The sequence below is a fragment of the Pomacea canaliculata genome, linkage group LG1 (genome assembly GCF_003073045.1).
Source record: "Pomacea canaliculata isolate SZHN2017 linkage group LG1, ASM307304v1, whole genome shotgun sequence".
In the NCBI taxonomy this organism is placed as follows: Eukaryota; Metazoa; Mollusca; class Gastropoda; order Architaenioglossa; family Ampullariidae; genus Pomacea; species Pomacea canaliculata.
The window spans coordinates 26774475-26788800 of NC_037590.1; the positions used below are offsets into that span (position 1 = coordinate 26774475).

The window sequence follows — 14326 nt, forward strand, 5'->3', positions numbered from 1 at the left end:
GCTGTCAGCAAAGTCTGCAAGAGTAACAACAATAAACACAAAAGGTGGTTTATACTGTTGTACGGTAGAATGCAACTGTGCAAGTATCAAATCTTTCTGTCAAAGATGTTTTTGCTTCCATGGGCAGGCATATCGAAAGGGCAAGAGCTCTCATTCCTGCTATAGAGTACAGCAGTTCAGACAAAAGTTTCAGTCCATTGAGAGTCAAGATTTGTTCAAGACGCTTTGAATTGTTTGTTTGTTTGTGTTTTATGCCGTGCTAGCAACTATGGCTATATCACGGCAAAAAGTAGTTGTAAGTTTAAAGGTTTTGGAATAAAACTTCCTAATTCTTATAAACATGATATATTTTTAAAGACCAACATAATAAATAACCAAAAAGTAAAAAAGGGTGGGAAACATTAAAAGGGGTGTTGAAGCTCAAAAAGGTTACTATCACACCAAAAACAAAACAGCACTATCAGGATATTAAAAAATTTTAATTGTATGTGTTCTAAATAGGCACAAGTTTGGTTACAACAAAGCAATACGCTTACGATAATTATATCATTGATAGCAAAAGTCTTGTTAAATACTATCTTCGCGCTGTTCTTCCGGAAGTCAGGTCGTCTTCTCGGTTCGCCGAGACTGACCGCGGAGAACTTTTCAAGAGGCCAAGAGTGAGTCTCGGCAGACAGACATCAGTCCACCTACATCTACGTCCATGGTCCTCATCCCTCGTGCAAGTGGAGACGACTCCCGACTACCGTTATGTCGGCCTAGGGTGGCATTGCATGGGGACTTTAGTTCTGGAAGGGGTGAGTGGGGAGAGAGTCCCTGGTTCTTGTTTCACTCGAGTATCATTGTCTTCTTGGACACAGGCACCAGACTTGAGTCACACTCTGTACAATTAACTTCTTGGGTACGGGTACCCGGCATGTGTGCTCTCTGTGTACTCTATATGAGTGTGAAAAAAACCCAGTGTCAGTAGAGAGAGAGAAAGTTCCTGCGTGTCCGTTAAAAAAAGTGAGATGGTGTCAGCTGAAAGAGAGAAATAGTCACAGTATCACTTTAGACGGCGATAAAAATGTCAGCAGTGCATCACATGACTAGAGAGATGCTTTCAGACGAAGGTGAACTGTGTAGCGTGCAGACAAGCAAACGCTGGTGGAACATGAAGAAAGAGACTTTGCTGTGGTTGACTAATGTAAAGCCTCCCTCAGGCCACATTGCCCCAATCAAGACATCCTTGCCATGCCTGTCTGAGCATGATAAACTCATTTGTGGCAAGAGTGGACATGACACATGAGAGGGCGTGACACAGCTCATCACAGGTCAGCGCTGCACGCTCAGCCCCCAGTCCTTCTTCGTAGATATTCTTTCTCGTTTAAAAGAATAATAATAATAAATTATTTTTATTACTCATTTTTATTACTAGCATCAGCCGGACTCACAGCGCTTTACACACAGGTGCAAGAGCCACCTTTAGGACAGGCATCACATGCACCTTTATAACACACATATACAGAAATATGCAGACACAATGTACAGCAACATATAAATAAAATTGATTGAAAGAGTGCTATAGAAGCTCCGTAGAATGCCATATAGAAGGAAAGATTGGTCACCAAAAGTTGCTGCCAGCGGCACAATTCATTTGAAAAACCGTAATCCAGGCAACATCACATTTAATAAGTGGATTTAATAAGTAGAAAGTAGTTTTGTTTGTTTTGTTGTTCATAGGGCTGCCTGCAGAATGTCTCTTTGAAAAACCACAATGAGTGGAAAGACCACTGTCCCGTATCTACTGCTGGCTTTGTTGCAAGTAGCACCTGACCTGACAAAGTGAGTCTGGAGACCGCAAGCACCATGACCTCGTGACCTCGTGCTCGTCTGGCAGAGAGCAGGTAGGAGAAGAGACAAGGCAGTGGGCGAGCGAGGCAGTCACTTGGCGGCTGGCACCATCGCAATTTTTGTCTCTCCTCTCATCCAAACATCGTACCCCTGTTGGTGAACGTGAGGTGTCAGCCTGTCAAGTTAGGGAAGGGACATCAAGCGTACAAGTGTTTCATTATTTGGCGGCACTGACACCAAGCTTGACTCGGGATCAAACATTGACAATTAAATCACAGCTGGGGGAGTCAGTGGCAGACATCAGCCCAGGTGAAGTCGTGTCCCCCGGTTATGATTGTACGGTAATAACCAAACTGGTTAGCGGTCTGTTATCATCACCTCTACACATATAAAGACATCACAGCGGAAGACAAGACAAAGCTCACTTTCTTGTCGCTAATGTCATAATATGGAAACCTCATTTGTTGATCATCCTGAAGTTGCAGACAGTGTGCGTCATTGCTCTGTGAATAATTTTGTTGTCTCGTGAGAGAAATTCATGTTTGCGAGGCAAAGCTTAGCGCAGGTTAGCGGTGATTAATAGAGAAAACACGATGACACTTGACACAATGACACTCGCGACACGTGCAGCTGCAGCATGGTGACCTGGCGAGGTGAAGGTGCGGTGTACAGCAAGCATGCCGGGACAGGTGCAAAGTTGTTGTTTTTAATACAGCAGCCCCGCCCCCGCCCAATCTTCCCTCCTTCCTGGCGACATCGCCTAAACCGGTCCTGACCCGCGCGGTGAGTCACGTGCCTGTCAACAGCCTCGGTGTGTCGCGGTGAGGCGCGCAGGTAGCTTTGTCCGCTGTCGCCTGCACAGACCAGGTATGCTGGCAGCACCGTGTACGTCACAGCAACAGAAGCACTCTGGACAGGTAAGAGTAGTGCCAGTCTAGTCATTGTGTTCTTGCAAGAAAATGTACAAACCTGGGAGAGGAGTAATGTAGATGTCAACACTATAGCACGTACGTGTGTGTGTGCGCGTGCGCAGTAGCTCCCCTAGTAGCCATGATAACAGCTCGGGGCGGGGTGGGGTGAGGTGGGGTGGCGCTATACAGTCACGCAGGAAGGTAGCCCCGTCTGCGACAACACAGTAAGTGCTCCGTGCTTACCCACCCTGTCATTCGCTTGAAAATAGCTTTTTGAAAGGGCGAGGAAGGAACTGAAGGTGTAGGTGTGGCAAGAGCTATAGACATGTTTGGGGTGAGGGCAGGTGAGGGAGGGAAAATTGCATACCCTAGGAAGGCGTGACGTCACGAGGGTGTTTGTGTCAGGGTTCTAAGCCTACCTACGGCACCAGTTTTCTTGTGAACTGTCAAGTACACAGGCCGTGGTAAGCACCACAGGTCTTTCTTTGACAGATGGCCCTGTGCCACTCACTTTATCCACGCCACCTGACAGGTAACATGTCGCCTCTCTTCTGTCTTCTGTAGTTGTACCTGGCCGCCACCAACCCAACTCGCCCACTGACGTCACATTGGCCAGACCAGCGTGCAGGTGTGTGACCGTCTGCTTGTGACAACGTGTGACCATGGGCCACTTCTGCATGCTTGTTGTGGTCCTGCTCTTGCTGGTGGCGGCGCTGGTGTTGATGCTGGTCAGCATACTGACGGACTGGTGGTACCGGGTGGACACGCAAGGAAATTACAGTTCCACCATCACGCAGAACTACAATTTCCACTATGGGTTCTGGCGACTGTGTTACAATACAGTCCCTGATGGTGAGTACAACTCACACTCACTCACACATACACACTCTCACACACACTCTCACTCACACACACTCTCACACACTCACACACACCATTCCCAGAATATTTTGGCGGGGCAGGAGCGGGCGGGTCTCAAAGTACAAGAACTGTGAGTCCATCTTTGCGAGTTCCAGGAATGTGCTGGACTACAAACGTGTGAAGTGACAGGTGGGAAGCAACAGCACAGGACCTGGGTAGATTTTAACAGGTGTATTTTATCTACTTTGTATACGAATTGAATGCTTGACTGATTAAGTATTAGAAACAGAATTTCTAGCCACACTGCAGATGAATTGTTTGGTGAAAAGCCGGAACATTCGAGAAAACTCACTCCTACCCCACCCACTCCTAGACCATTGTAGTTCGCTGGACATATTTGGCGTATGGAGCTGCCAGACATGTCAGTTGCTAGCAGACAGAAGTAAACAATGTTTTCTGGCTCCTGCACAGCGCCAGTAAATGGTCAAAGACTTCCAGGAACTCACAACCTTATAACCTGCCCGCCACACACGTGTAAGCGCCGGCCCAAGGTTTTCTTCTGAACAGTGAATATTGGCTATTATCTGTTTATATGATCAACATTATTATATCATTGACACTGTCAGTTCGTGTTGTCATAGACAGCATCATATCACAGACACTGTCATGTCGCTGTTAACACTGACAGCATCTATCACCGTCATTGCTGTCACTGACATCCTGTTTCTGTCGGTGTTATCTGAGTGTGCACGTGGATGACACCAGCGGGACATGAAGGATGTAGTCGGCCACATCGTGTCGAGTGAGTGTTTGTGTGACGATGAGTTTGTGTGGTTGCTCCGCTGTCAAATGATTGCCGAGGGTTTCGTAGCCTGTAACTTCATGTCAAAGGTCGTCAGACCCATAATCAACTTTATTGCGCCTAGGAAGGCACACTCTTTTCTTTCTTTCTTTTTATTGTCAAGCAGTCACAAAGGTTCAAGGGGTTGTAAGCTGCAAGTTTTCTTCTGCAAGATAATATTGTTGACAATGTGGGTGACTGCTCCCTTCTCGAGACACCACTGTGCACAGAGCTACAGCGACAACATGACTATTGTCTGACTGTATGTCGATGTGTTTACTTGCGAAGGCGTCAGTCAACAACAGAGCTGAAAGTAGATGTTAATCAAGCTTATCTAAGAATTTAAACTCAGCCTGTGCCTCCTGACGGTTGTAGGCTCTTATCTCCAGGACGGAAGAGTAATGTTCACCCATATTTTCGGAAAAAGTAGCTGAGCTTCCCCCAGTCATGAGAAAACTTTGCCCTCCACTAGTAAAGCTCGTCATACATAAAGTTCGCGCTGTGACCTGCGTAACAGAAGACAGGTAAATTCTGTTTAATGTGCTGCACTCTGGGCGGAACTGTAAAGACTTTCTTTAGAAAAAAATCTGCCTAAAGGATGTGGCATGATGTAGGCTATGAAAGTTGTTTATGCCCGACACGCATGTGAACGTGTGACAGACATCACTGAGCCATGCTGCCAGCAGTTCAGTTGTCGGATTGTTTACTGGCATCAGGCTGGTTTACATGGACATCTGTATTTCTTGTTTTCGTACAATGTTCACCCTATGAAATGTAGGAGCCTGTAAATATCTACACAGGCCGAGCATGTCTAGGTTGTTAGTCACAGATGTTTTGAGAGCGATGCACGTCAGACAGATAGTTGCAGGGTGGTTCACTAGGCTGCTGTACTGCTGTACACACCCCGTATGCTGATTGTTGTCCCCACTCAATGTCCCAGTGAAAAGAGCAATTTGTTTGAGAAGTAGTACGTTCGAAGCTTGGCTTTATGTGTGTAAGTTTCCTTTAGACTTAATATAGACAAACAATAATGCGAGGGCTTTACTTCAACGCTGCATTGTTAAAAGCCACACGTTTTGAGTTTTCTTTCCTTTTTCCTTCCCATCTTCCTTCTCTCTCTCTCCCTGAGTGTGTGAGCTCAAGTAAGTCTGATTGTTGCACTTATTCAGTTTATTTTTATTCTCTCTACATATTTACTGACTGATAGAGCCATCGATTGATAATTTATTTTACTTCACATGCTGTGGTCTAGAAAAGAGGCAAGTGGATGGTAAGCCGCACGACTGTACGACACTTCATGTACACCCTAACGTCTGTACATGTACAATGTACATACTGTACGACACTGAATACATGTACACTGTACACGACTTACGATGCTGCATGTATGTACACTTCACACCGATGTATAACTACACATACAATGTAGCTGACTGTGATGCTGTATACATGTACACTGTACAAGTGTACTAACTAGCTAGCGACTGGCGAGGTGCGTGTGCGGCCCATCAGACATCTTGGCTTCTGGCAGCTCGCGTGAAAGATTGAGTTAGAGCTCTCACAGCTGGGGCAGGCGGAGAGGAAGGCAGGAGGAGTGCATGCTGGGACAGCGTCCAAATGAGATTGTGGCGCCACCAACACGGGCACGGGCACTACAAAATGGAGTTAGAGCACTCGAGGTCCACAGCACTCTCCTTCTTGAGTGCACCCGCCGCTTGTCACAAGTCGAGATGGCGCTGTCATCGCTCATCGAAGAGAAAGGCAGCCTCTGCCCACGGTGCAGCCACCATCACCATCACCATCACCACCGCATCTTGAGCCCCCAGGCAGTCAGCCCTTGCCTCTGTCGGGTGGCTGTGTAAGCCACGAGTCCACAGCTTTCTATATACACATATATGTACACAACATTTTCTCCTCATTTCTTGAGACTACCATACATAGTGAGATAGTCATAGTCACATATCACAGTTCACAGTCTCAGATGTAACTCTTGCAGTTGATTTAAGGTTCAAAACACGAGTTGTCTCGCTTGCCTTCTGGTGTTTAGTGTCGGTGGTATTGTGGTGGTTTTACCAATAGCTGGCATCTTAGTGTTAGCAGGAAAATGTAGTAAATGTAGTAAGTGTACTACGACAACAAGCAAGTGTACTACGACAACAATTATGCAAGTATTAGTTGTACAATAGATACAGGAATCCACACAATACTAGCAGTAGTAGTGCACAATGCTATTTTTTGTTAACTCGTCTGATTCTTTAATTTCTCCCTAAATGCATCTTCATATCAGTAAAAGTGGAAGCACCACCTGGTCAAATCCATTTGATAACAGTTGATTTCAGGTTTTACGAACAAACAATTGTCTGCACGTGTCATATGCTCAGACATCACTTACATCCTTCTCAATCTGACATCCATTTTCTGTGGTAATCAAATTAATACATTAATTGGGGAGAGAGCGATGTCGAGTGATGTCGAGTGATGTCTCGTGATGTCGCTCTATAGCCTGCTGTCAGTGATTGCGGGAGTCTCCGTTTTGTTCACTGGTTAAGATGACTTTTTACCTACATCGTATTTTTCACACTGATCACCTGGCTTGTCTTTACTGTATTATTGAGCGACTGACTATCGCCCGGTTGTGCGCTGCTGTGTCACATCTTTGTCTTTGCTTTCTTCACTGGATCGTGACTTCATCTTCCCTGCAGCTCACCGGGTACATACATCTTCTTGACGGGGTAGTGCCTTATACAAGTGAACCGATGTTACTGTCAAGTGCATTCAGTCTGATGCTAGAGAAAGGCGCTGTATAAATGTTGTTGTTATTGCTATTATTATTATTATTAATGCATTCATAGATGAATATAATGATCTTGACCTTCTGATACCATGGTTAGACCTGACCGCTGACCAGCGCGCTAGACTGGACGGCAGCTGCCTGACCATTTACCAACAGCTGATTGAGAAGAACGAGGGCGACCTGGACTACGACCTCAGGCTTCGCTTGCGTGAGTATGTCACAGTACGTCACAGTACTTCAGGGTACGCCGCAGTACGTCACAGTATTTAAGGCTTCATCTACCATTCGTAGCATCCACAGACTGTCAGCTGTATGCCTGCAATATGTCAAGAACAAACAGACGTGGAGGACGCAAGGCTGTTATATGGAATACTGCAATTATCCGTTATTGTACATCTACACATTAAGAAGTACAAAGAGCTATTTAAAGTCAAGAAATTTAAAGAAAGTAAAGAAGGAAAAAATGGGGAAAAGTGGGAATTAAAAATCTTCCTCTTCTCTTCTTTCACTTCCTCCTTCTGTTCGACCTTTTTATTTTTCTCTTCTCTTATTTCATTACTCTCCTATTTTTTAAATCCTATATTCGTTCTCCCCGTAATGGAAGATTGTGTGGGGGTGAGAGTGGAGCTGGTGATCACGTGACCCGTGTGGTTTGTCGCAGACCTGTCGCGGACGGTGGTGGGCTGTGCGATCGCGGCGGTGGGCGTGGCGGTGGGCGCGGCCCTCAGTTTGCTGTGCGCCGTGTGGCCAGGGCGCTGTGACCCCGTGCCGCGGCCGCCATTCTACCTGACCATGTCGCTCTTCGTCCTCCTCGCCTGTGAGTACCTGTGCTCGCACCTCTTGTCTGCACATCACCACCATGCCTGGCCGGCAACAGTCGGTCACGTCCTCATCATACAACATAACAACATGCCGACAACAATTCATTGTGAACAGAGCAGACGGACACTTAACATGTGGAAAAGGCGACTGTATGCTAGGCGGCACTTTCTATTTAGTGCTGATACGAACAATAACAGCATTAACCAACAACCAAGAACACCCACCCACCACCACCACCAACACCAACACCACCATCAACAACAAACATCACTAACAACAACAAAAAACTTCTTGTTTATTTTTATCCGTAGCTTTTAAGTTGTTTACGGGACAGGTGACCGAGCAAATAAGATCATAATGTTTTTGTTTACTCTTGTTGTTTATGACTATTGGTCTTGTGGTCATACTTCATCGAGCACTGTTACCTGTTGACTATAGACTGTTACATTGATGACAATAACACTGCTAATTAGTGACAATAAAACTGTTACTTTGTCACAATAAGACTGTTACCTTGCGACAATAGCCCTCTTGATTGCTTACAAAGTGTGTTGTTATGTACAGCCATGTGTGGGATAGCAAGTGGCATCAGCTTTATCGCACTGCGAGACCTGGACGCGACGACATTCAGATCGAGGCTGGTGACGCCGCCCACGTGGCCTGCGTTCAGTAAGGGCTCCTACGAGTGGTCTTCATGCTTCACTGGATCGCCACTGGCCTGAGTCTGGTGGTCAGCTTCCTGCTGCTGTGTCTCATGCGGAACAGCTACGACACGGTCAAGCGTGACTCCAAGCGAACCCGCTACAGCAGTGTGTGACAGTCACGTGTGACAACTACAGCAGTGTGACAGTCACGTGTGACAACTACAGCAGTGTGTGACAGTCACGTGTGACAACTACAGCAGTGTGTGACAGCTGCATCTCGCATAATGACTCGTCCATGAGTTCTTCCCTTTTTTGCTGTCAATCCTGTTGCTGCTGCTGCTGCTGTCGCTGCGGCGTAACAAGTGACACACAGACCACGACCAAATGCTCGGCACTGTACATACAATACACGTCACGCTTGATCAGTTTTGAGGAACTCGGGCCATAGGGTACATCATCAACGATAACAACTCGACGATTATTCTTGCCACCGTCTACAGTCTGCTGTCTGCACTCGACCGTCCATTTGTCGGCTGTTACATGTTGATAATCGCCTACATTTCTGGGCATTGACCTCCACTCTGTACACAAACTCTCTCCATAAAACACCACATATTTATAAACACAGAGACGCACATACACAAGTCAATTGTGTACTAAAACAATACTACTGAAGTTTCCGGTATAATAATTGTCGCTTGCACTCAAAATTAATGTCGCATGCGACAAACTATTCTACAAATATATGTGTGTTCGTTAAAGTTGTTTTCTGCAGGCCTTAAACATACACAGAAGTCACTTGGGCGAAGGTGCAAAGAGTATTGTTGTCCGCCCACGTGTGTAGCAAGGGTATAAAAATCTCTCTCCAGTTGTGTGGATAAAAAAGTCTAATGAAATTATCAAACAGGAACTTAAAAATACATTCTTACAAGGGTGCATCTGTTGTTAGGCATGAGAGTCATCTGTTGTGTAAAGGTGGTGTCATCACTCGTCCATGAAGCATCAGACATAAGACTACTTTGATTTTGTCCTAGTGTAGTGTATGCTATTTATGTACGCTTTTGAAATTTTTTGCACATTTATTTATATATTCATCTTATGGCACTGAAATCATCTTTTCCCGTTTAAAGAATCCCATTTATAGGTTGTGATACTTGTCTCTAGTTGAAAGTCACTGGAGCGTGTTTGTGTGTGTGTGACATCTGATGTAATAACACACCAGGGGAAATCACTCCCGTCTACGGAGATGTTCCCAATTTCACACACCTGAGACTACCATGACGATGACATATTCTCAGATTCACACACCTGACATGCTATGATGACCTCCACATGTTCCTAAGTTTACTCACATCACGCACTCACACGTATACATCATGTATGTATTGCAAAGTATAGCTCTCTCTCCTAAAACTTCTAATCTCAACATTTTAAATAACAACGATTATTGGCTTAAGTCATTGAGACTTTACATTGTGTGATGAGAAAGCGTGTGTAAGTGAATGTTCAGTTTAACGGACTGTCAGCAGCGGCACATTATTGCAAAAGACGCGGAGGCCAACTCCTAAATGTTATGCAACACATGCGATCACACACCTGGTCCATCCTGCTTTTACCTTTCTGTCTTCTTCTTTCTCAGTGCTCTCTCTGTCTCACTCACTCACTCTCTCACACACACACGCGCGCGTTCGCACTCTTACTTAATTGTACAGCGAATTTAAAAGTAATTTTCCAAAGCAAAGGTGACTAGGTGTATTTTAAGAAAGTCCACCCTCAGAAAAGGAAACATTGATCAGCCTATTTTGGTTGGTAAATCAGGAAAAGACATCCTTGTCTTTGTCTCGATATAGCGCCGGCCCTCCCCTCCTCCCATTGATTTCCTCCAGAAGAGCCGGACCTCCTTTGGCCTGCTTGGCGCGTGCGTACACCACGTGACTGTCACGACTGGCAAGGAGTGATGGCAGTTGTTTGATCCCACAATTCCACAGAAACAGTTTTCTTTACCAGCATTATTTCATGTCGGTAGTCATAACAACACTTCGCTAGCATGAGATGTTCACCCTGGATGCTGCTGCATGTTTGTGATTTGGCGGGCGGTGCAGTCATCGGAAGCAGTGAACAAAGAATAATTGGTCATCCATGGAATATCAGTCAAACATGCTGACAGTAATATCAGCATTGTACGAGCACGCTTGTAGGCATTGTGATACGCAGGAAATGAAGCTCTATACGACAACCAATTGAAATGATTAAAATCAACAATATCGACAAAACCGACAAATAAGAGAAACGGGGACGAAAGACTATCTTGGAGAGAAAAACCGAATGAATAGAGAGGAACGTACTCGACTAGGTTAAAAAAAAAAAAATTAAACATCGCAAAAAGTTGATTTAAAGGCAGGGACTGTCTTTAATGAGCAGACATGTCAGGAAATATCTTTAATGAGCAGACATTGCAGGGACTACAGACCGTCGAATAGACGTTGCCTCCGCTTGCTCAGTGCTTTCTTAAATAGTGACGAAGCACCGGAGAATAGGAAACTTGCAAATGTCCACACGGGTTTCTACAAGTCTGACATTTCGGTTCACAAATACGCTTTTGGTAACAGACAGGAGATACGGAGAGCAAAAGTACAAACAGTCAATAATGACTCGCTTTCACAAATGATTGGACGAATACAAATTTGTCCTAAAGATTATGATTTCAACGCTTTCTGCATTTTTACATAAGTATGTAATTAAACATAAAAGTTCTCCTGTTAATTGGGCAGTTTTATCAAATCAGTAAAATCTCCCAACGATCTATTCATCTCTCTTTAACAATATGGAAGTGTTTGACTGAACTTCTGTGTGCTTCTTGTTTGTTAACATTATATTGTACTTTTAGTCGCCGACATCCAAGAAGTCTTTACTAGAGGCAATAGAGGCAAGGGAAGTAATACCCTTTTCCGCCTAGCTTAAGACGCTAAAATTCCTCCCTTTCCCCGGTCAAACGATTTCTGCCTTCAACAAATATTAGCTAACTGAAGCTGACCAATGTTCAGTTGACACATTTTACATCAGTACGAGCATCTCACACCAGAACTTTCGTGAAGAGTAGAGCAGTTGCTGGACACGACCTTCTAATCCGGGGTTACCTGAGCTGTGTACATACCAGTCTCATCTGTACTACCATGTAAAGATGGACTTTTAAGTCAAAGTCTTGACATCAAACCGCCAAAATTCCTCATAAACTCTAGTCACAATCCAGGGCTTGATGTTCAGTGGGTTGAAGGGCGTACAAGCAAGCGAAAGATACTAGTAACTTTTTGTTTCGTGACTGAAACAGTTTTTCGATCTCATCAAATGTTTAACGATTGTCAAAATTCACTAAAAACTTCTAAGGCCTTCGAATACAAAGTAGTTATTAACCCGAGTATACAAAGTATACTGTCGAACATCCCTGCCTTGTTTTTTATTTTTATTATTATTATTATTATTATTATTATTATTATTATTATTATTATTATTATTGATGATGATGATGATGATAGTGGAATACAATCTGAAACATTTTTATCAAGCGTTTTAAAATTAGTAATATTAAGTTTGGTGGGATAGGTAATTTTCGATTTGTCTGTTGAGTGTTCAAGTAGATATTTCTTCCTTCGTTTCAGTCAGAGGAACTTAAGTTTACGTATCTCTACCTTATGTTCAAAATTTTGAATGACTGATGAAAGGGATATAAAAATGTAAGGTAATAATAGGAAATATGCGTTTTAAAACTCGATAGACATACATACTTCCCCACCAGTGAGAAAATAATACAAACAAGTAAAAAATAAAATCCCAACTACTACAATTGCACAATTTAGCTATAAGTCACCAAATGTCAAGTGGGAAAATGAAAGGTTGAAGCCAGCTAACTCTCTCAATTTCGCCCTGACCTTTAACCCTCTCACAGTTTCCTTGTGTCCCTGTCGGGGTGAGTTGAGGCTGAGTGCTGCTGACGAACGGTGTCTTCACACAGGCTGCTGCTGATCGCAGAATGACGGGAAACCACCTTCCTGTCTCATGCACACGGGCCAGAAAGTGCCTCGCCTCAAATATTTGATTAGAACAGTTTCATGTTTTTTGCTGAAACAGGGACAGTGAGACTGTGATCACAACATTGTGATTATCGAGAGGGCAATGTCGGCGACACGCTCAAACTCAGTTCTTGCCACCTGGGCAGGTTGTGTCTGATACACCGTTTGCTCTCAAAACATTTTGTAGATCATAAAATGTTACATGGTAAATGTGTAGTCAATTTTGTTTTAGACATTAGCTTTCATTTTTAAAAAATCTCATTTGTTGTTGCTAGTTTACACCAGGACTGTTGAGCAGTGTGGTGCATGTCATGCGTGCGTGCGTGCATGTGTGTGTGTTATGGTGAGAGAGACTTTGTACAATCCATGCATTTCCGCTATTTGACGTAAACCAGGGTAAGAAAATAGAAATAGGGAGAAGCCATACGGACGACAAAGAAATTCTTACCAGCAAATATACAGCAAGCAAGCATGATGTAAACAGAAACAAATACAAGTTAAAGACCTACACATCTACTTACAGTCACCATGATCTACTGACTCTGTCTAGCATTTCTCGAGTTCTGCATAATCAGCATCCAGACAAATATGCACGCCAGAAATATAATCCACGATAATATCCATACACTTGCAAACTGTAGTAAAGTGATCTACCAAGCTGTCTACTTACATACAAATACTGCACAAACTCTGGCCATGACGATGTCAGTATATCCACAGATACTGGAGAAACACGACTTTATGTACGATAGATGATAGATGATAGATGTTCTCATGCCGAGATTCAAAGACAACATTGGACTTAAGAACACAAACAAGCCATTCCTGGAGAGATTTCTTCCGCTCGCAGACATTTTACTGACTGCATGGTGGCCGACCAGCCCTGACCTCATGACCTCATGACCTCCTGCGCTGTACAAGCAAGTGTTGTTGTTTATCGTCTGTCTTTTACAGAATGCGTTACGGTTTCCCGTTTAAAAACACATAGAACAGACTAAAAATAAGGTTTGTATCATTGAAATGCGTACGTATTGTCGATATAACTCAAAGTTAAAATGAAAATGCATGTTGCTCAGTGGCGTGCAGCAATGAGATTTGCGCTTTTTCTATTTTACTGCTTTCATGTAAATAATATGTTTATTAACATCTAAGTATATTCTTTAATATTTTATTATTTTCAAGCACTATATTTTGCAGTAACTCATTTATTTTGATCTTAATATCTTTTAAAATTAATACCAATCATTGGTTTAGTTCTTGAAAGTCGTCTGTGTTATTGATTTGTTTTGCAAAATAAACAAATATTTTAACTAATGGATACATGACGTGGGGTTGATTGCAGTTTGATGTTCTCCCCTCAAGATGTTGCTTAATCATTCACAGAGTTTTGTGACAATACATATCGTGTATATGAAAAAGATCGCAAAACAAAACGTTGGAGGCTTGTACCGGCCACATGATGAAGTGAAGGTCGGGTGCTCAACGTGCAGTGGATCATATCTCTAGGACTCTCAGTCCCTGCCCACCCCACCCCACCTCGCTCCACCCGTGTC

At 43.8% G+C, this 14326-nt stretch overlaps 1 protein-coding gene across 1 annotated transcript; it reads left to right on the plus strand.

The window, feature by feature from the left end:
• Positions 1 to 2613: 2613 nt before the first annotated feature.
• On the plus strand, positions 2614 to 9855 carry LOC112573108. The gene is made up of 5 exons (XM_025253150.1): positions 2614 to 2750; positions 3309 to 3596; positions 7338 to 7448; positions 7902 to 8057; positions 8627 to 9855. The coding sequence occupies exons 2-5, from the start codon at positions 3407 to 3409 to the stop codon at positions 8782 to 8784; spliced, it is 615 nt and encodes a 204-aa protein (XP_025108935.1). The 5' UTR covers positions 2614 to 2750; positions 3309 to 3406; the 3' UTR covers positions 8785 to 9855.
• The last annotated feature ends 4471 nt before the right edge of the window (positions 9856 to 14326 follow it).